This window comes from Apodemus sylvaticus, chromosome 1, assembly GCF_947179515.1.
Source record: "Apodemus sylvaticus chromosome 1, mApoSyl1.1, whole genome shotgun sequence".
In the NCBI taxonomy this organism is placed as follows: Eukaryota; Metazoa; Chordata; class Mammalia; order Rodentia; family Muridae; genus Apodemus; species Apodemus sylvaticus.
Genome location: NC_067472.1, coordinates 89598080 through 89621809, shown reverse-complemented (window position 1 = coordinate 89621809; position 23730 = coordinate 89598080). Strand labels below are relative to the sequence as shown.

The window sequence follows — 23730 nt, the reverse complement described above, 5'->3', positions numbered from 1 at the left end:
AGTTTTTAAAAATATTCATACCTTTCAATCCTTGAAATAAGATACTAAATCTGGTGGTGTACACCTTTAATCCCAGCACTTGGGAGGCAGAGGCAGGCAGATTTCTGAGTTTGAGGCCAGCCTGGTCTACAGAGTGAGTTCCAGGACAGCCAGGGCTATACAGAGAAACCCTGTCTCAAAATAAATAAATAAATAAATAAATAAATAAATAAATAAATAAATAAATAAATAAATAAATAAAAATAAAAAAATAAAAAATAAAAAAAAATCAAATCCATATACAGAAAATGAAGTAAGAAAAAAAAAAATTTGGTGGTTGTAGAGTTGTACATCTTTAACCCTCACTCAGAGGCAGAGGCAGGTAGATTTGTGAATTCATGGCCAGCCTGGTCTATACCGTGAGTTTCAAGACATCCAGGCCTACACAGAGAAAACCTATCTCTGGAAAAAATTAAAAATAAAATATAAAAGAGTATCTAAAATGTAATGATTGATTTGTGAGTGTTTTGTGTATATGTTGTTCATGTGAATAACGTTTAACAATGAACGTTTAACAATGATAGAAGTCCTTGATGAACATGTCTTATAGATCACATACTGAATTCAGTTGAGGACTGAGTGAGACCGCTCAGTGAGTAAAAGTGCCCGCCATGGCTATTCTAGAACTAGCTCTGTACACTAGGCTGGCCTTGAACTCACAGAGATTCAACTGCATCTGCCTCACAAGTGCTAGCATTACAGGTGTGTGCTACCGCCACCACTCAGATGAGAACTGATTCTTGAATGATGTTCTCTGTACTCCATATATGTGTGCCTGTCCTCCAAAAACACATAAATAACAAAGTAAAACTGAAAAAATAATCAACTGAGTAACAAAATAAAAATCTACAAAAAACAACCCCCAAAACAAAGAAACAAACAAAAAAACAAACCAAATCTCACTATTTATTCTGTGGAAATAAACCACAGAATAAATTGGCTTAAGTAAATGCATTCTTTATTGGGTCAAGTGATCTACACGTCTGGTTAATACAAAGTATTTATTAGGACTACTTACTGAGCTGTTTTGTTAGTAATTAAATTAAATACTTTATAGTTGTTTTTAAAAGTATTTAATTATAAATAGTCCAACCAATAAGTAAGTAACACTAGATGTATAGAACTGAGAGCCTGGTAGCCTGCAGAAGGACCTATAAGTACACAACCAAAAGTAATTAAACCACACCCATGAGACAAAGAAATCAAGACCCAACTAAAAGACCTACCTCGATCTCTGCCAGTTGACAGGCATTTGAATATCACCATCCTCAAATCTAGTCCCTCTTTAAGCCAGATCTTATCCATAATCTTTATCATCTGTAAAGCTAACATATCTTGCCGCAGATCTTCACCAACCTTGAAATTAAGGAAATAAAAAGGAAATCATAAAGATCTTATGATAGTTTCTTAACTATATCAATACAAATATTCTGAATATAACATCACATTACAGTTATATGTCACCAAGAATTATAATGGTCAATCAATCTACAATCATTTAAAATAAAAGGTAACTTAAAAATATCAGTCTTCTTGGGGCTAGAGAGATAACATCAAGGTTGAGATCACCTGTTAGTTTTTCAGAAGACCTAGGTTTAATTTCCAGCACCTACACATGGTGGCTCACAACTGTTTCTAACTCCAGTTCCAGAAGATGCAATGCCCTCTTCTGATCTTAGAGGGTAGCAGAATGCATGTACACACATCCAAACATTCATACACATACAGTGAGTAAATCTAAATATAAGTCTTCCTAAATGAGTAGGCTTACCTGGAATATCAGCATTTCAATTCTTTTAAAAACTGGACCACATAACATTTTTATTTTGTTACTGTCCTTTGAGACAGGGTCTCACTCTGCAGCCCTGGCTGACCTAAAACTGGCTATATTGACTAGATTGGCCTTAAACTCTGCCTTTGCCTCTGGATAGCTGGAATTCAACATATGCACAACAATACCTGGCTAAATAACATAATTTTAGAATGAACAATTATAAATATATTTTTGAGGATACCCAAGAAAACTATGAAAAAGATTAAGGGAGATTTGCCTTAACAAATATTGAGACAACTTCTAAAATGTCTATAATTAAAACAGATGGTATTGTTTTAGAAAAAGGTACCAATATCAGTAAAACAAACAAAACTTGTATCTATCAAGGAAGGTTCAATTTAAGCTCTCTTTGTGAACCTCCAATTAATCTATTTAATGATTTATCCAGGGGCTGGAGAGATGGCTCAGTGGTTAAGAGCACCGACTACTCTTCCAAAGGTCCTGAGTTCAATTCTCAGCAACCACATGGTGGCTCACAACCATCTGTAATGAGATCTGATGCCCTCTTCTGGACAGCAACAATGAATTCACATATATTAAATAAATAAATAAATAAATAAATAAATCTTTAAAAAAATGATTTAACTAGAATTCTCCATTCTTTCTTAAAAGTGTACACATTGTGGACTAGAGAGATGGCTCAGAGGTTAACAGCACTGACTGCTCTTCCAGAGGTCCTTAGTTCAATTCCCAGAAACCATGTGATGGCTCATAACCATCTATAATGTGATCTGGTGCCCTCTTCTGGGCTGTAGGCATACATAAAGAAAAAACACTGTATACACTTATTATATATGTCAATATATGTTACAAAAAAAAAAGCATACACATTATAATCATGACTCACAAATCTCAATATGTAATAGATTCTTCTCTAATACTCCAGTCCTTCTGCTTCACATAGATAATTTCTGTTTCTAAAAACCAAAGGTCAGGTAAGTAGCATAACTCTATAATCCCCAGCACATGGGAAGCTCTAACAGGATGATCCAGGGTTCAAAGCCAGCCAGGACTATACTGTGAGATACTGTCTCACACAAACAATCCCCTAGGTAATATCACTCCTGTTTTTGCAGCTTTAGCAAACCCAATGGTGCCTGCCTGCTGTAATATGTTCAGTCAGATTGGCCAATGGCTAAAGTTGACCCCAGTCCTAGCTGAGAAGAGTAAGTGTATGTCAGTAATATTTTTACAGAACTACTCAAATTGTAGGGTTTTTTGGTTTTGTTTTGTTTTGTTTTAGACAGAGTCTCATAGTCAAGGTTGGCCTACAACTTGTGGTCTTCCTTTCCTATGCTTCCCTGAGCACTGCATTACAAGTATATGCTACAATCTTAAATTTACTGATTCAACCTCAATATTAAATAAATATTAATAAATTTAGTTAAAGGGATTTTTAAGCTGTCTTCCCCCCCCCCCCCAGTGATCTAGATGGACACATGGTACAAATCCATAGTATAGTATAAGTATTTGAGAAGTTCAACTAGGAGAAGGATCCCTTGAGCCTAGGCCTTCAGCCAGACAATACAGAGGAATTATCACTCAAAACAAAACAAAACAAAACAAAAACCAAGAAGAAGTCTAGTATGGTGACACCTTTAATCCTAGCACTCAGGAGATGGAAATGGGGAGATAGCTGCTAAGTTTAATTTCAGTCTGGTCTACATAGCAAGTTCCAGGATAGCCGGGGATACCCACCTCAAAACCAAACCAAACCTCCCCCTCAAGCCCCAAGAGACAAAAACCAAAGAATAACTCTAGTCTTCTCACCTTAAACATGACATTAATTTCTTCCCCCAGAGGATCAGCATTCACCATTGTGACTTTCAGAGGCATAGCATTAGAACTGAAGAATGAACATGACTGCAAACACAACACTGAACGTTAGAAAGGTTAACACTAACATAAAACTGAATTATGAATTTATTGTCCCTCATGATTTCCTTTTCCTCTGCTTTGAATTACAGCAAATCATATAATGGTTGTTAACTAGCATTTACAAGATTCACCAATAATATATGTAAATATCTCTTGAAATTTAAACATAGTATATAGCAGTAAAATAGCTTCACTAAAAAGGCAGACATGACAAAAATGTAAAAACCTGGTGCAGAAAACTTTTAATCACCTGAACCAATTTGTCTTAGTCAGGGTTTCTATTCCTGCACAAACATCAGGACCAAGAAGCAAGTTGCGGAGGAAAGGGTTTATTCAGCTTACACTTCCACATTGATGTTCATCACTGAAGGAAGTCAGGACTGGAACTCAAGCAGGTCAGGAAGCAGGAGCTGATGCAGAGGCCATGGAGGGATGTTCCTTACTGGCTTGCTTCCGCTGGTTGCTCAGCCTGCTCTCTTAAGAAGCCAAGACTACCAGCCCAGAGAAGGTGCCACCCACAAGGGGCTCTCCCCCCTTGATCACTAAGTGAGAAAATGTCCCACAGCTGTGTCTCATGGAGGCACTTCCCCAACTGAAGCTCCTTTCTCTATGATAACTCCAGCCTGTGTTAAGTTGACATACAAAACCAGCCAGTACAAGCCTTGTCAACTTGACACGCAAACACATCACTATTAAGTATCTGAATCTTTCGACAGCACACACAGTTGTGTGATTCTCATCCTGATCTGGAACAGCTCCACTTTCTCATATGGACTGGTGAGATTCATTACTTATGTAATCAAATAGCAACATTTTAATAATTTCACAGAAAAGATCAACTCACATTTTACCTAATTTTTTTGTGGGGCTGGGGATTGTACATATAGGACTTTGCACATATAGACAAATGCTCTACAAAAATTTCACCTTAAAGTAAAACTTTCCAAAAAACTAATATAAGACCACAACCCTAATTTAAGAATACAAATAAAAAAATAGTAAAAAAAAACTCTGACATTACATTTTTAAGGAATACTGATTAGGTAAAAATATGCTGAAAAATAGATCTAACAACACCATTTCCTATGCACTTACAAACTATACATCTCATTCACACTTGCATGAAGCAACTCTTTTTTTTGTGCCTTAAGTGTATATGAACTTAAGAGTATTGTGTTACCTTAATATTTAATTCTTTTGCCACTAGACTTGGTTTGAGAGGAAGACGGCATTTATTTCTCAGAAAGAAGGACTGTACCCGTTCCATACTCTTTTGGAGGACCACCTAAGGAAGAGATTGCCTCTGTAAGTACATCATGAAAATGAAGATCTATCCGTGTTGAGTATGTTCACACGTATGCTCATATATACTCATGAGGCCACAGGTTAATGCCTGGTGTCTTCTGGAATCCTTCTTTATTTTTCTGGACAGCCTCTCACAGAACCTCAAGCTTACAGATTAGGCTAGGCCAGCTGGCCAGGGAGCCCAGGGATCCTTTCTTGTCTTTGCTGCCAGCTTCCCCAGCACTGAGATTTCACTCTGCTGCCTTTTCATGAGGGTACTGAGGAGCTAAATTCAAGTTCATGCTGTAAGTACTTTACTGACAGTGCCATGTTCCAGCACTGAAGATCTGTTCTTTGAAAATTTCTTCTAGCCAGGCAGTGATGGCCTTTAATCCCAGCACTTGGGAGGCAGAGGCAGGTGGATTTCTGAGTTCGAGGCCAGTCTGGTCTACAGAGTGAGTTCCAGGACAGCCAGTGCTGTCTTTTTTTTTTTTTTTTTTTCTTCCGAGACAGGGTTTCTCTGTAGCCCTGGCTGTCCTGGAACTCACTCTGTAGACCAGGCTGTCCTCGAACTCAGATATCTGCCTGCCTCTGCCTCCCAAGTACTGGGATTACAGGCGTGTGCCACCACACCTGGCAGGGCTGTCTTGAAAAACCAAAAAAAAAAAAAAAAAAAAAAAAAAAGGAAAGAAAAGAAAGGAAAGAAAAGAAAAAGAAAATTTCTTCCAAGTATATACAATGTTTCTGGCTGATATCTACCTCCTCCTATATCCCCTAATACATCTCCCTCCAAACATTACAAACTCTTTTTTTTTCTACACAACTCACTAAATCCAATTAGTAACACCCATATACACACGGTGTTGGGCCATGGGAGTGGGGGTCTCACTATCTATCCCTGGCTGGCTTGGATCTCAGAGATCTGCCTAACTCTCTCAGGTGCTGGGATTAAAGGCATGTGCCATCATGCCCAGGCAGGTATAACCTTTTAGCAAAAACAAGATGCTAACAGAAGTTATTATAGTTAAAAATATATATAGCTCTTAACTCCACTATTGTATCCATAAGAATATCGCATAAAGAAACAAAAGCATGTCTGAATCAGTGACATGTATCTACAAAGTAAGCTACTGGGGAGATTGAAACAAGATTTTGAGATAACTTAAGAGTCTGAGACCAGCCTAGGCAACACAGTAAGACGCCATCCTTTCAGAACATACAAAGAAAGAAGTAAGAAATGCTCGGGGATGGGTACAGATGTATGCACTAATGTTCACAGAAGCATTACACGGAAAAGCAAAAACATATAAAGAATGTACACGTTAGCTCAGAAATCATGTTCTCAATACTTTGTGACTTTATATACTTACAGAACATGAAGTATAACTGCATGTGCTGACAATACTTCAAGATAAAGTGAAAAAAGCCATTTTCAAAAACACAAAACAAAAACAAGAACAATTTTTAAAAGAATCTAAGAACATCTAAACAGACATCCTACCTTGTGTTCATGATACAGGACAAGCGGAGTTCAAATATTAATATACATTATTATGGCTGGGTGTAGCGGTGCACACCTTCAACCCAGCATTGGGAGGAAGAAGCAGGAAGATCTGTGATTCTGAGACCAGCCTGGTCAACATAGTGAGCTCAAGGACAGTCAAAGCTTATAGGGAGACCCTGTCTCCAAGAAAACCCAATTAGATAGATAGATAGATAGATAGATAGATAGATAGATAGATAGATAGATAGGCAGGCACGCACGCACGCACGCACGCACGCGCGCGCGCACACACACACACACAATTACAATTGCAGTATTTCCAAATTGATCTACAGATTCAACTTAGTTCTTATTAAAATTTCAACTGGCTAAGTGAGAACAGAACATTTAAAAACTGTGATAAGGCTGCTGAGGTATAGGCTCTTCCAGTTGATGGCTTCTGGAGGGGTTGGGGAAGGGGATAGAATCAGGTTTCTTTAAAGGGCTGGCCATTGGGAGTTTGACCATGCTCCCATGAAAAGGGCAATACAAATTGGACTTGGGTTTTTTTGTTTTTGTTTTTCCTTCTTCTTCTGTTTTGGGGGAGGTCATAAGAGTTGGGGTGGACCTGTGAGGACTTGGAAGTGAAATCAGGGTGCATTATGTGAAATTTCTAAATAATCAATAAAAACATTAAATTAAAAAACAACAAGCAGGGCGGTGGTGGTGCACGCCTATAATTCCAGCACTTGGGAGGCAGAGGCAGGCGGATTTCTGAGTTCGAGGCCAGCCTGGTCTACAGAGTGAGTTCGAGGACAGCCAGGGTTACAAAGAGAAACCCTTTCTCGAAAAAACCAAATCCAAAAAAAAACCAAAAAAAAAAAAACAAACAAAAAAACAAAAAACAACAAAAAAACAAAAACAAAAACAAAAACTGAAAAAACTCCAACAACAAAAACAACTCAACTGCCCAAGTGAAGTGGCAAGCATCTCCCAGCACTGAGGAGGCTGAGGCAAAATACAGGGGCCAGCCCGCCTGGTATGTAGAGAGATCTCTTCCCCTTCCTCCCCTCCCAAAAGAATACTTGTGTTCTCTTTGACGGGCACATACCTGTCTGGTTGATCCACTAGCCTGCCTCACTTTTTCTGCCACTCCTCCTAAAAGCTGTACAAGTTTCATTTGCTTAGAGAGCTCTTCTCTGAGTCTCTTTCCTCCTACAGAGAGGAGAGCACCCAACACATGTTCATATCTGCTTCCAAAGTGTGTATCGTGCAAAGCATCCTTGAGAAGCCTAATGCAACAAAAATACATACATCAGTCACTTCTGTGTACTAGATGAAGCTCCTGAAAACATCAGTTTAACAAGATTTATTTTGTATATCTAAGAAATTAAGCCATATACGCAAGAAAAGGTTCATGAGTTATCATAAAGCTACAATGTCCAAATATTGTCTAATTTTATTAATTTTGGTTTTATTTTTAAAGACTATAATTTTAGCTTCTGTAAACTAATAGATTTAGTACATGTCTGGTTACCCATAGCAAGTGTCATGAACACACTGTTTATATTTAACGATTATGACAACTGTCAATATCTAAAAAGGAAAGGAACGATTTGATAAAAGTTAAATCTTACCAATATAAACTGTGTGCTATCTGGATGTTTCTCAATGCCCTGGACAGAAGGAAGCGCACTAGTGAACTATTCAAATAAATTTCATATTTCAAAGCCTATGTATAAGAGGAAATAAGTATTATTAGGAGTCAAACCATATTAAATTGTTCAGATAAAAGCATTAAATATGTAGACTAAACATTACTCATTGGTGAAAAGATGATATTTATAGAAATGAAGCTGCTAGGCTTTATAGCTAGTGGTAAAAGGCCTGCCTAGCAGAATCTTTGTACTATATTCTTACAGTGTCCTCAACATTTCTGCCTTTTAAAATAGAAAAGGGAACCCATAGTCATTCCCTACCCAAGGGAAGCACAGTGGGTTAGAAGCAAGGTAGCCTAGTAAAAACTCCTACCTGTACAAACTGTGGGAGAAGATCTGCTAGCTCATCATCACTAATGGCCTCAATCCAGCTCACAGCTAGCGATCGTACTTCCTGATCAGCAAATCTAGAATATCAGAAAAATCAAGATTTAACAGTAATTTCTTCCTAATGCAGCTGCATTGACTGAAAACACAATTTTAGTCTGTCCCTAAGAAAGAAGATTCAACTGGCTCTTATTCAAAACCAGTGTGCTGGTGTGGCAGTACATTCCTTTAAACTTCAGGTCTTAGGTGGCAGAGACAGGCCAACCTGCATCTAGGCCTAGCCTTGTCTACACAAGAAGTTCCTAATGGAATTTTTATACTTTGTTCCGGCTGAACCTCCCCCACAATCTCCACTTTTTTGTTTTGTCTTGTTTTTGTGTTTCTCTGTGTAGCCCTGACTGTCCTGGAACTCCCTCTGTAGACCACGTTAGCCTCAAACTCAGAGACTTGCCTGCCTCTGCATCCCAAGTGCTGGGATTAAAGGTGTGCGCCACCAGCACCCAGTTCACAAATCTTCCCTTAAACTTACTATCCCCTCTTCTGCATGTATATCACACGAGTTCTCTTGCCTCCCTCCCCTCCCCTTAATACCTTTCTTTTTACTAAAGTAGGAAAACACTAAATACAGATTCTATTCCCAGGTTATTGCAAAACTTTTGCTTCATAAAAACTAATTTTGTCCCCCATCATAAAATATTAATTATTAATAATATTTAGATCTTTATGAGTTTGAGGCTAGCCTGGTCTACAAAATGAATTCTAAGACAGACACAACTACAGAGAAACTGTCTTGAAAATTATTTTTGTAAATTATGTAATAATCAATAAAAAATTATTATTCAAAATTAGCCATTTAATTATTTCTTTAGGTTGAGTTTTAAATGACACAAAATGCTTTCTTGATCATTTCAATGAAAAAGATGTTTACATACATGTATACATTTACATTATCTTATGCTGTTTTCATGTTAAAAGGGATATACCCAGGCAGCATAACACTTTGATGGAAAATTTGACAATAAAACAAATAAATGCATTTGACTTACTTTGCATCCAGGAGCTCCAGTGCAGCTAGTGGGCACAATGGCGGCCACTGATGCAGCAATGAGTAAGTTTTGGCAAGATTAGCCCACTTCCAGTTTGGAGCACTTGCTAGTATCTTCGGAAGACAATTTGGATGTTTTAGGCAATAATAGCGGTTTTCCCACAAAAATACTTTATCTTCTTTAGAAAGTCTGCATATATAATAAAGTTAAATTACTTCTCAGTAGAATTATGTTATAGTTATCTCAATAATTAAAAAAAATCAAAGAAATATATTTGTGACAGTCACTTCTTGATATGATAGTACTAACAGTAATATCAAATAGGGATACAGCAAATGTCACTAATCTGCCTTTATTTGGAGATGAAAATCTTTTTTTTTTTTTTTTTTTTTGGTTTTTTTTCAAGACAGGGTTTCTCTGTGTAGTCCTGGCTGTCCTGGAACTCATTTGTAGACCAGGCTGGCCTCGAACTCAGAAATCTGCCTGCCTCTGCCTCCCAAGTGCTGGGATTAAAGGCATGGGCCACCACCACCCAGTGATGAAAATCATTCTGCCTTGACAAAGTGACATATTTGTTAAAATAAAGGGAAATCCACCAAGATGCCAAGCACTACAAAGTGATAAATTAGCAGAGCTCGTCCTACAGGACATCAAGGATTCCATCCACACAAAGTAAAATCAAGTGCAATGGAGAAAACAAATCCGGTGGCGTATTTTTAGGGAAGCATATGGTTGAATTGAAAAAATAATCAAAACGGGAAAAAGTTAAGTTCAATGACATGTTCATGAAGTATTTCATTGTCGTTCCTCATCCTTTTTGAGGCAGGATCTCATATAGCTCTGGCTGGCATCAAACTTGCCATGCAGCTCAAGATGGCTTCAAACGCCTGTTCCTACTGCCTCTATTGCCTGTGTTGGGATTACATGTGTACAATAGCATGGCTGGCTCACCCATTCATCTTTGTGCATATAGTACATAAGTAAAAGGTATTTATCTCATATTCAGTATGGAAAAAGCCCACAAATATGATAAGAAACATGTAAGTTGTGCTGGCACTCAACACAAGCTACAGTTATCTGAGGATGGAACGTTAGTTGAAAATGCAGACAAGCCCATACATTTTCTTAATGATAAAGCATGGAGGGCCCAGCCAATCTCTGGGTGGTGGTCCTCGGTTCTGTAAGAAGGCAAGCTCTGCCAGCCATGATGAGCAGGGCAGTGAGCAGCACCCCTCATGCTCTCTGCATCAACTCCTGCCTGTAGGCTCCTGTCCTGTGTGAGTTCTTGTCTCGACTTCTTTCAGTGATGTGGACGTGTAAGCCAAATAAACCCTTTCTTCCCCGCGTTACTTTGGTCATGGTGTTTTACAGCAATAGTAACCTTAACTAAGACAGGAATCCTCCTAATTCTCCTACAGACAAGCACCTGCTATTGTTGGCCAGGAAGCCTTGGGGCTGGGAAAGCAGGCCGTGAGTGGGGTCGAGCATGTGCAAACCCCAGAATTCTTGTCCTGAGATCTGAAGGAGCAGGATTTCCCTCCTACTGCCCTGGGCCTGCATGTCCTGGTCCACGTAGCCCTGTGCCGCCAACCTTTGCCTCACCAGGAGGTCACAAAGCCGGCTGCCAGGTTAAACTTCCTTTCCTCTTATAAAGTCATGTCCAGCAGCACCTGGAATTCTTCCTCATGCAAAGGAGGCATACCTAGCTGTGGCTAATGATGGACATTCATCTTGATGGCACCTACTCACTTCTCAAAAGTTGAAATAGTCTTTATTCCTGCCCCCGACAACCCCCCAAACTGAATTAGTTTTGCAAAGCTGTTCCTGGGTTTATGTTCTTTGTCCACGAACTCACTAATGACCAAGATCCTGCCTACACCACCCAGTCTTGGTGCACAAAGGGCCTGACTACCCCGAGGGAGATGTGGACTAGGACAGCATCCTATGCTTCCAGAGATGGTCTATTTATACACAAGTATCCACATGGGTGTGTTTTAAATTTTATTTTCTCTGCATTGATGGTATTACTATCATAATCTGCTGCTTGGTTTCTGCATTTACTGTATCATGTACTAGTATAAACAGCTATAAATATTCACTGTTGTTACCTGGATAATTGAATTTCCATCAGTGGGAATCAATCATCAGTTGGTAATGCAAATAAATATTATAAAGAACATTTGTGTTTCAATATATAAATATATAAATATATAAGGATTTTCTCTACTTTATGCCAGGAAGCAGCATTGCTGGGTTGCAGTGTATACATATTATAACATCTACAGATTTGTCAAATTGCTTGCCAAAGGGATGGGACCTTTAAATATCCAGCTAATAAGATAATTCATTCATTCATTCTCTCTCTCTCTCTCTCTCTCTCTCTCTCTCTCTCTCTCTCTCTCTCTGTGTGTGTGTGTGTTATGTATACTTTCAACCTAGCTTCATAGGATGATGATTATAAATTTTTGCCATTTGGATGTAAGATAATACATTGTATTAATTATATCTCATTTTTAAGGACTTGCCTTGTTCATCCCCTTTCTGCTAATTACTTAGCTATTTATCTTATTAACATAAAAAGAATCCTTTAAAAAATTTATTGGCTTTGTGCGTGTATGCGTGTCTGTCTGTGCGCGTGTGCACAAGTGTATACAGTGCATGCTTGGGCATGCATGTCATAGAGCATGCATGGCAGTCAGATGATAACATTTGGAAACGGTGCTTTGCTCTCACCTTTATGTGGGCTATAAGATTTAACTCAGATGGCCAGGCATGACTGGCAAGCACTTTTATCTGCTACACCACCTTGTTAGCCCACGAACAGATTAAGCAAATTAATCAAGTGATAACTATTAGAAATATATTTCTCAGTCTGTTTGCCTTTGATAATACAAGAAAGACTGGAAGATGGCTCAGTTGGCAAAGTGTTTGTTATGCAAGTATAAGTACTTGAATTCAATTCCCAGCACTGATGTGTTGTATTTTGTTTTAAAGCGCCTAGGTGATAGAGGTGGAGACAAGTAGATCCTTTTTTTTGGGGGGGGGGTTGTTTGTTTGTTTGTTTTGGATTTGTTCCCCCCCCACACACAGGGTTTCTCTGTATAGCCCTGGCTGCCCTGGAACTCAGAAATCCGCCTGCCTCTGCCTCCCAGAGTGCTGGGATTACAGGCGTGTGCCACCACCGCCTGGCTGACAAGTAGATCCATCCTTAAGGCCTGCTGGATAGTCAGTCTATTCAACTTGCTGGCAAATTCCAGATTTAGTCAGAGACCCTGTCTCAGAAATCAGGTGATTGACTAAGAGTGATTGACTAAGGAAGATATTTAATATTGACTTCTATACTCTATATGCACATACATGTATACATAAAGTAAAAAACGGGTGTGGGTGAATGGCTCAGTGGAAAAAGTACCTCCTGTGCAAACATTAGCACCTGAGAGCATTAACATATAAAGTTGGTGTGACAGTGTGCATCTGCAAGCCTAGCATTGGAAATGAAGAGACAGGGAGAATCCCTGAAGTCCCGTGGCCAGGCAGCCTAGCCAAGAGGTGAGCTTCAGGTTCAGTAAGAGTCTGTCTCAAACAAAACAAAACAAAGCAAAAAACAGGAGTTAAAGAGACAGAGATGAAGAGATCCCATGCAGACCTCTCTCCACATAGGCACACACAGACATGTGCGTTACAGAAACAATTTTAAAGGCTAAGCAATTAAAAATACTAAAAGATTTATACATTTTCCTGATTTGTATGTAGACAGTCTTTCATTGGCACTGTTAAGATCATCCTGTACTCCCAGTACCAAGTTGCCTGCTACGTATCAAGACAACTTCTAAATCATGGGCTATAATACAAGCCTTAACCTTAGTATTACATCACAGGAGAGTCCCAAGAAAGTAATAAACCAAGCATACCCAAATGATGAATCTCTGTGAATAATATCCAGAAGTTTCCCCTTTATATCATTCTCCAGTGTTTCCAATTTGTATTGCTGTATAATGTTTCTATCAATTTGAGGAGATGTATAAATAATGTCAAATGCAGGGGAAGGAAAATCAACCTGAAAAAATTAACAGAAATCAGTGAAAAAAAATTGTGTGTGTATATTTGGTTTTCCAAAGACAGAATTTTTTTTCTGTGTAGCACTGGCTGTACTGGAACTCACTCTGTAGACTGGGCTGACACCTCAAAGTCAAAGACATGCCTATCTCTGCCTCCTGAGTCCTGGGATTAAAGGCATGCTGCACCACTGCCTGGCAAAATCACTCAAATTATAATCCAAAATTTCCATATTAGTATCTTTGTCTTTTAGGAAACCAATTTTTCTTAACAATCTAGATAAATTTATATTAAGTATAAAGCTAGTGCTTTTTTCTTCCTGTTGATAGTGATTACCAACAACAGTTTGTTGTCATTCTCAAAAGCATGTTTATATTTCTTGGGATAGAATCAGTATGTTTTACTCTCTCAGAAACTGGAAATGGTTTTATTAACACTCAATTCTGAAGACCAATTCTGAGATTAAAATAAGATTAATTAGGCTTCTTTAATAACAATCTACATTATGGAATATACAAATACTTTTTATAAAGACATTCACATTTAAGCCCTCCAAGTATCAATAACTACCATTACCTGTAGCACAATTCTTTCCATGATATAGCTTTTTTTGGGGATTGCTCCAGGAATAGAATTTGTATGTGATGAAGTCCAAAGGTAAAGAAGTTTAGTTCCACATGTTAAAAACCTTAATGAACATAAAAATAATACTGTGAATTTCATTTTAAAAATTCAAACCCACGAAACATGATAATCAACTTGGAATGTTAGTAAAACAGTATCGTTTTAAAAAATGCATTGAAAGGAGTCAGCTACTACACTGTACTGAGAAGTTATATAAAATATTAAAGTGTGGGGTGGAAACACAGAAAGGGAAAATAAAAATGCATCTTGGAAAGAATGGCATTGAGAAGAGAACATAGACAGATAAGGACAGCTAGCCACTGTTGCCTACTACCACTATGTAAACAGGAAGGTTAAAACAAACCAAAACCAAGTTTACTCCAGAGACCAGGACTTCAAGGTCATGGTTTGGATTACAGAACTGCATCCTTATTTTTACCATTAGAATAAAAAGCCAAGAGAATCAGTAACTTATTTGAGTTAAATTATATTTAAGCACTCCTCAATACATTTTTCTCTCTAAAAGGCTAGACTATAAATATTTAGGAGCCCACATGTTTGTAATCTCAGTATTAAAAAAAAAATCTCAGTATTCAGGAGGTTGGGGCAGAACCTTAAGTTTGGGATAGCTTGGGCTACATAGTGATTTTGTGCCTAAAAACAAAAAATGAAAATTAGGGGCTAGAGAGTTGGCTCAGTGATTAAGAGCACTTGTTACTCTTGAACCATCCACACAGTGGCGCCAACTGCCTCTAACTTTAGTTCTAGAGAATCCAATACTTTGTTCTGATCTCTGTGGTTACTATGCATGTACACACATGGTACACAGACATCCTTGCAGGCAAAATGTTCACATATATAAATAAATATAAATGAATAAATAAATTTTAAAAGGCTGGACATAGTAGCACATATTTATAATCTCAGCTATAGTAGTCTCTGTTGCAAAGTCTTCATTTGGCTGTATTAATACAAAGTTGTTAAGAATGATTTATAAATGAGTATGTTGTATGATATATTTATATATACAAAATGTATTTATAAAAATAGGAAGTGGGGTTGGTAAGATGTTTTAGCTCTTGTTCTTACAACTGATAACTTGTAATCAATTTCAAACCCACACTGTGGAAGAGAACTGACTCCAGCAAACTGTCCTCTGACCTACCCACACACATACATTATAACTGAATGTTTAAAAAAAAGAAAAGGCAGTGGGACTCAAAACATATGTTGATCCTTACTCCAAACTATCAACCATTTAAAACTCTTACATACTTTGATAAATTTGATGAAAGTTTTTTCCAAGATTAATCTTTAATTTTTTTTTTTTTTTTGCGTATGCATGTATAAATAAGGATAGAGAGATGGCTCTTACAAATGACCTTAGTTCCTAGGACCCATATTAGGTAGCACACAATCACTTATGACTCCATTTCTGGAGGAGAACTCCAAATCTTCATTACATATTTCATCTATAAATTGTTTTGTATTTCCAAAAAAATAAACAATTTCAAGGCTGAAGAGATGGTTCAATTGTTAAGTGCTTGCTCTACAAGAATGATCTAAGTCTGGTCTCTAGAACTCCTATTAAGAAGCCAGGTATGCCAGTGTATATTTGCAATCTCAGAATTGAGGGAGGTGGACCCAGGTATGGGTTCCTGGAGCTCATTGGCTAGTCAATCAGAGACCCTGCGCCTCAGAAATAAGGTGGATAAATGTCAATCATGGCTGTACTTGAAACTCCCCATGCACATATAGGTTACTGACCCCAGGAGAGATCTTTAGAACTCTTAGATCAATCAAGGGCTCATAACACTAAGGACTGGTTAGTGAGTTAGAACTGCTTAATCCTGTTCCATCTCTGAAAATGGAGAAAGGTGCAAAATATGAAAAATAGATTTTAGTATCAAGAGAACTGATATAACCATTGCATTGTGTCATAATATACTTTACAGAATGACAGTGGTTGGCTACTGCTTTTCTCCTGGATCAGTGAGTGACAAGCAATCCTTTGCATATTCACCAGATTGCACTGAGACTACAGCAGAGAGACTATGCTGCCTCTTCAAAGCTCATGCCTGTCACTGCTTCCACCCTGGCCTCCAGCCTGTTTTTGATGTACAGAGTGTCAGAGAACTCACTATCACAATTCAGTAATACTTACCGTTTAAAGTCAAACAGAGTTAAAGAAACTTTGCCCAGAGCTTCTGGCCCCTTTCTTTGTTTATTAGAATCAGGGGAACTTCCATTGCTCTGATTTAAAACTCCAAACAGAGTAAGATGAAGAATTGACTCTAATGGCAACTGCGATATCTGGATAGGAAAAATGATTCTGTGGGGCAGAGAAAAAATTTTGTTGGTGTTAAAGAAAAAGTTAGATTAAAAGTAAAGCTTAGTAATCATTTAATGAAGACTGATAATTTTAAGTGTTTTATTTCACTTACAAAACAAGTGTTACTTCTGAGTAACTTTTAGCTAAGTAGCAAGTATGCCTAACTTGTAAAGTTACATCTTAAATTTCATTATCAGTATAGAACTTCAAAAATGTAACAATTCTTTCTGTAAAAGTGCCTAAGTACTAACGATAGGCAGTTTGATGATTAGAAAAAATAAAATTAGACCTTAGTTCTGCAACTATTTTCTTTTTTTTTTTTTTTTTTTTTTTTTGGTTTTTCGAGACAGGGTTTCTCTGTGTAGCCCTGGCTGTCCTGGAACTCACTCTGTAGACCAGGCTGGCCTCGAACTCGGAAATCCACCTGCCTCTGCCTCCCAAGTGCTGGGATTAAAGGCGTGTGCCACCACGCCCGGCTGCAACTATTTTCTTAAATAATGACAGTTCCCTTAGTTAAGAAAAAAGTATTTAAAAACTTAACATTACAGAATATTATCCATGGATTTAAGATTCAGCTTGGTTGTTAAGAGCTGGATTCTTATATAGTGTTATATAATAAAAACTTAAGCAAGCAGTTTATAAAACACCATTTCTAGAGTTCCTTGTAAATTTTTATTTTTGACATGACAAAGTCTACAAAGTAACACTACACTATTGCAATTTTAAAACAGATTTAAAAGAGTACTTCAAAATTTTTAATGTTAATTAGAATTTGTCGCCGGGGGGTGGTGGCTGTAATCCCAGCACTCTGGGGGGCAGAGGCAGGTGGATTTCTGAGTTCGAGGCCAGCCTGGTCTACAGAGTGAGTTCCAGGACAGCCATAGCTACACAGAGAAACCCTGTCTCGGAAAAAATCAAATCAAAGAAAACAAACAAACAAACAAAAAATTACAATTTGTCTTATAGTATTTTGTGTAGAATATATCAATTTATTAGTAAGAATTTACTGGATTTCAGCCAGGCAGTGGTGGCGCACGCCTGTAATCCCAGCACTTTGGGAGGCAGAGGCAGGAGGATTTCTGAGTTCAAGGACAGCCTGGTCTACAGAGTGAGCTCCAGGACAGCCAGGGCTAAAGACCAAATTCACCCCCAACCCCCAAAAGAATTTACTGAATTTCAATGGTGACCATAATAATGTATACATTGGAAAAATTACAGACTAGCATACAGTCAAATAATTATAAAAGTAAAAAACTCAACTTACAGTTCATCCCATTTAATAAGATAGAAGAAATTCTTGTACGTGCCAACCTTCTTTGACTGAATAGGTTTAAAAAGATCCTTCCCATTGTGAGACAGGGAACATATCAAGAAGTATTTTTCATAACTGAAAAAAGAAAGCTTAAATTCATTTCTAGGTTGGTGGTAATTATCTGACACAAGTACATTAGCAGTTTTTCCCAAGTTACAAAATGGGTCTTTTGTTTTTTGAAATCCATGTGAAATTTAACCTTTGCAAATTCTACAGAAGCAGAGAAATGGTGTAACAAAATAAGTAGAGAGGGAAGCATATGCCCCAAGTGTCTGTCGGTCTGGGGCCGGGGGTTCTGGGAATATAATGATCCCCATAGCTGTTTCATGTACTGTGCTGAGAGGACAGGTGAATAATAACAGACTATATGTTTATCCATTTCCAGTTAAAACACAGGAAGTACCAACATTATCTTCCCTTGGTGTTACTTCTATTACATTCCTGTTTTTTGTTGAGATTTGTTTAGTTTCTTTTGGTCTCTTTCTTAGCAGTAGTAGAGATGCTGATGCTACTTTCCTTTGCTACACCACTGGAATATTCAGCTAAGCATTATTTAACAATTTTTAACAGACCCAGTAATTCAGCCGATCTTCACAGGTACTGCTGTATTCTTTCACTAAACATCAATGACTTAGTTCCAAATTGCTGTTCATACACACACACAATAAGACAATCTTCTAACAATCTTAGACTCAATAAACTAATCATTCTACTCATATCCAGCTTTTTCAGAGTGTGAATAGGAAGGGTGGTGGTTGTTCTTAGACACTTCTCATTCTTCTGTCTCCACCTCCCATGTACTAGGACCAAAGGAATGTATGCCATTGCCCACCTATATCTATAACTTAAAGTTATACAGGGCAGTGATGGTGCATGCCTTTAATTCCAGCCCTTGGGAGGCAGAGGCATGTGGATCTCTGTGAGTTTGAGGCTAGCCTGGTCTACGGAGAGAGTTTCTGGACAGCTGGGGATCCCCTGTGTCAAATGAAAAAGAAAAAAGTTTATTACATTTATTTAGAGTGTATTTGAGTCCATGAAAGTGTGTGTATGGAGGATAAAGGACAACTTGTGGGAGTTGGTTCTCTCCTACCAAGTGGGTCCTCCTATAAGGAACTCCAAGGAACAAAAGAAAACACAAGCTTAAAAAAAGCAACACAAATTGTTTGCCATGTTATTAGCTGAGTAATTTGGAACATAGCTGTAACCCTACTTAAATGGCTGAAGTGAAAGGATCACCCAGTCTCTAAAGATGAGACCAGCCTATAGTGGTCTCAATATAGTGAGAAATGACTTCAATAATAAGACAGACAAAAAGAAACAGGCAGTAATAGCCACATAAATGAAAGCCCCAGAAAGGTATTATTCTCTTGTTTGTTACTGGATTTCCAATACTGAAAACTCTGCTTACATATGGGGCTCAGTAAACACTTATTTCATGACTTAACAAAACCACTTTCAGCTACAGAGTTCAAGGCTGTAGCACATTCCAGAACTGCCAGGACTACAGGGAGACCCTGTTTGAAAACAACAAAAACCTATCATTTCAAGTCAATTCAATTGAATTGAAACTCAATTCAAGTGAAATTTTTGTCTGTTAACTCTTCACTAGACTTCATTTTACTGAACGTTTTAAGTCATCACGAACATATTTCAATAAAATATTAATTTTTCAAAAGATTTATTTATTTTATGTACACTGTCACTCTCTTCAGACACACCAGAAGGTATCAGATCCCATCACAGCTGGTTGTGAATTACCATGTGGTTGTTGGAAATCGAACTCAGAACCTCTGGAAGAGCAGCCTGTGCTCTTAACCATTGAACCATCTCTCCAACCCTAAAATATTAATTTTATACTTTTCACTTTATATTAGTTATTTCAAAGTAAATTAAAATTGGCCCCAAAATGCTATATGTCTTAAAGATTTTAACAAAAGAGGAAAACCCTTATAAAAGCATCGATAAGCAGGAATATGCTCTTACAGAATTCAAATATTAGCAGTTGGTAGACTGTGAGCTAGTAAAGGAATATAGGGACTGAATTCTAGTCCCACTACATTTTATTTCAAATTATGTTGACTCTCAAAGTTAGAAAAGCTCAGCAATTTTAAGGTAGTTCTTTTAAATAACATTTTTGTTTGCCAATTTCACTATATATTTTCCTGTCTTTTTGTTATAGTTGTTTTTTTCTTTTGTTCTGTTGTTTTGTTTTGTTTTTTGAGACAGGGTTGCTCTATGTAGCCCTGGCTGTCCTGGAGCTAGCTTTGTAGACCAGGCTGGGTTTGAACTCGGAGCCCTGCCTGCCTCTGACTCCGTGAACCTCCGGGGCTGAGATCAATGGTGTGCACCACCACACCTGGCTCCCTGGCTCTCTTTTCATGTTTTCACCACAATTACTTCAGACAACTCTGTGATTTTATTAAAACCACAGAAGTACCCAGTGAACTTTGAATTGTTCATTTAGACAAAAAGGATAAAGGTAGTTACTAAGTTAGTGTAAGCTGTGGGTAAAGCTGTGAATATCCTTAAGCAGCTACTTACTTTGATACCCAGTTACTGGGAATTCCATGAGCAGCATAGACAGTGAACTGGAGCTGTTCCGCTGCAGTCCATGCTTCCTTGACGGTCCTGCTACCTTGGGGACAGCCTGTACAACTCCTATTAGAATTTGCATGGAGCCTGAGAAGATCATAAATTGCTGCCGTTAAGTGATCCATGCTTACTTCAACAGGATTTTCAGGATTCAGTGACCCTACATTGAAACAGAGTCTTAATTCTCTGAAAAGGCAAAAATCATTGCCAAAAAATGTAAAGAATCTAAAGACATACCCCTAGTTGAGTTCTTGCTAGTATCTCCTCCAGAAAATGAAGTCACCTGTATACACATGTATCAATTAGTCAGAAAAGGACCATAATTTAATATAAAATGTTTACTGTTTCTTCCTTTTTTGAGACAGGGTCTTGTGTAGCCCAGGCTGGTCTTAAACTTGCTGAACTCCTGATCCTCACCCAAAATGATTGGATAACAGGAGTGTATCATCACTCTAAGCCTTTGCTTTTGTTTTAAATAACCTTTATATTTGATACATTTCTTTAAATGTCAAAGAAACCCTTCTCAGAAGATATCTGCTAAACATGTTTGAAAAATTAATAAAATAGCAAACAAGGAAATGGAGACCTATGAAATTGCCTCAGTTGGTAAAACAGCTGCCCGAAAGCATGAGGAAGAATTCTATGCACCCAGGTGAAACAGCTAGTGTATCGTGTCAGCACAGGGAAGGGAGAGGGTGTGAGGCAGAAGATGGATCTCTGTAGACCCTGGAGTTCACTAGCCAGTTAATCTAGCTAAGTTGATGAACTACAAGAGACTCTGTCACAAATGGAGTGGAGAGCAGCTGACATCTGTTGTAGACCTCCAGCCTCCACATGGACATTTGCCCACCCCGAGACATATCCATATACCCACATGAATATCTGCATCCATATAAACACACACAAATGCAGAATAACAACCAAAGAAAAAAGCAAAAACATAAACCTAAGTAAACATGTTTTGTTTTGTTTTGGGGATGGGGTCTTACTACTATGTAGCCCAGGTTAGTTTTGAACTCAGAGATCTCCTTGCGTCTGCCCTCTCAAGTGCTGGGATTAAAGATGTGTGCCACTATGCCTGACAACAAATGATTTTTAATAATATGAAAATTAGGGCAAGCTCGAGTGGGAAGCTATGTCTGTAATTACAGTTCCCAGGAAGCTGAAGAAGGAGAAATACAGCCAAGTTCAAGGCTGGCCTGGGCCAGAGTGAGACCTTCACTCAAAGAAAGAAACGAAAGGCTGGCATTGTAGTGTTCGCCTACAGTCAGTACCTATGAAGTAAGAGCAAGACAGAAGTCCAGGACTTTCTTGGCAAAGGTACAGTAAGTAGGAGACCAGCTTGGAAAATATGAGGCCCTGTTTCAAGAAGTCAGACAAACAAGAGCACCTAAAACTTGCTATGGCAAAGAATGAAATCAGTCCTTTTATTTTAAATGAATTAAATATTTTGTAAAACAGTACAGTATTTTTCACTAGCATGAGAGTAGCATCCCTAAAGAAAAGAATCTAAACTCTATTACCATTCAGTGATTAAAGGAAATGTATATATATACATACGTGTGTGTATGTATACACACACACACACGTATGTATATATATACATGTATGTATATATATATATGGTAAACTCCCAGCCTGACTATACTTTATTTACTATTCCTTTATTCAATAAAGAAATAGGAATAAAAAGAACAGAAACTTCAGACATTAGGGTCTATGGTGATTGAGTTTACATTCCAAATAATTTTTAAACAGAATCCCCCACCCCCACTAAAAAAAAAAAACCCAACCAACCAAAACAAAACAAAACGAAGAGGACACTTAAATCTTTAAGCGTCATGTAGCTAGAATTTTTGCAAAAATGAGTAGACTTGTGAGCACCCACACACAGAGAAGCAGGCCAATGACATAGTTTCTCCTTAAAATGTACAGTAGCTTGTGAGATTCACTTTTTCTTTATTCCTTTCAATAAAAGACAAACATTTCTATGAAATGAACTTATTAAAGTCCCATGGAAGGAAGTATCATGGACATAGTTTTATTAAAAACTGACATATGCATAATAGAAGGCTCAACATCTGGCTGCTTCTAAGGTAATGCCGCTTCAACAGGGCAGAGGTATGGCTCAAGTACAATGAGCATGGACCTTTCCATCAAGAGAGGACAGGACCGCCAGGGATCTCACTTCTAGAGGGTAGACACTCTAGAGTGGATTCACTATTTGGTGTCAGTGTTCACAAAGCTCTTCTATCATTTCAACAAGGAATCCCCACCTCCCCAAAAAAGCAATTCGACAAACCCATAAGTAAACAGTCAAAAAAGTTAATATGAAAATCTTTTGTTAAGAGGTAAACATCCGGTGTTAAGTGACAGGTAGTCACTTATGTCCACACATATACTCACATCAGCACTTTTATTCCTTGGAAGGTTAACTGCTCGCTTTAACTTCTTCACTGCTTCTGTAACGGAGGGGGTCTCCACCCCGTCTAAAACACTGCAGATTTTTCTTACTGCTTTAATCACTTGATCAACAGCTCGGTGCTGGTTCTTTAAAAATGAAAAGTAAAATAAAAATAACTAGGCACAATATACGACCCATGTTGAAGATGAAGCCAGAAGCTAGATATTTTAGACAGTTCTAAGATATTTTCTACTGAAAAATAAACTGAGATAAGTTCTTAATCATGTGGTATGCTATGAAATATACTAAAGCAAGGCATGGTTAGTTTTCCCTCTGAAACAATTATTCATATGTAAATGTTATTAATTTCATATTAGAATTAAAAGAAAACAAATTAGGAATAACTATTAAATAATTCTTTAAACTAGATTTGCTCATACATTCAAAATAAATCTAAAAAGTAAGCAAAACTAAATTTATCTTTTAAACTCTCCCTTGGAAGTAATTTCCATGTTGTAATAACCTTCTCTTCTGTAAAACACTAGTATTAAAAACTAAATTCTAAGCTAGGCGGTGGTGGTGCACACCTGTAATCCCAGCACTCTGGGAGGCAGAGGCAGGCGAATTTCTGAGTTCGAGGCCAGCCTGGTCTACAGAGTGAGTTCCAGGACAGCCAGGGCTATACAGAGAAACCCTGTCTCGAAAAAAACCAAATCCAAAAACAAAACAAAACAAAAAACCCAAAACTAAATTCTAACAAACTAAATCATAATGCTTGAGGGGCTTAAAAGACAGCTCAGT

At 37.8% G+C, this 23730-nt stretch overlaps 1 protein-coding gene across 3 annotated transcripts in view; it reads right to left on the bottom strand.

Annotated features, from left to right (window-relative positions):
• Positions 1 to 23730, bottom strand: part of Pik3c2a (phosphatidylinositol-4-phosphate 3-kinase catalytic subunit type 2 alpha) — a 97574-nt gene that overhangs the window by 16628 nt on the left and 57216 nt on the right. For all 3 annotated transcript variants that reach the window (XM_052200706.1, XM_052200697.1, XM_052200713.1), the window contains 14 exons: positions 22932 to 23075; positions 20763 to 20808; positions 20475 to 20685; positions 17886 to 18008; positions 16454 to 16621; positions 14242 to 14353; positions 13521 to 13666; positions 9610 to 9798; positions 8550 to 8643; positions 8156 to 8250; positions 7630 to 7810; positions 4932 to 5036; positions 3644 to 3736; positions 1266 to 1395 (listed from right to left, as the gene is read on the bottom strand). In XM_052200706.1, the coding sequence (XP_052056666.1) occupies positions 1266 to 1395; positions 3644 to 3736; positions 4932 to 5036; positions 7630 to 7810; positions 8156 to 8250; positions 8550 to 8643; positions 9610 to 9798; positions 13521 to 13666; positions 14242 to 14353; positions 16454 to 16621; positions 17886 to 18008; positions 20475 to 20685; positions 20763 to 20808; positions 22932 to 23075 (1837 nt within the window). The remainder of the gene's footprint in view (positions 1 to 1265; positions 1396 to 3643; positions 3737 to 4931; positions 5037 to 7629; positions 7811 to 8155; positions 8251 to 8549; positions 8644 to 9609; positions 9799 to 13520; positions 13667 to 14241; positions 14354 to 16453; positions 16622 to 17885; positions 18009 to 20474; positions 20686 to 20762; positions 20809 to 22931; positions 23076 to 23730) is intronic.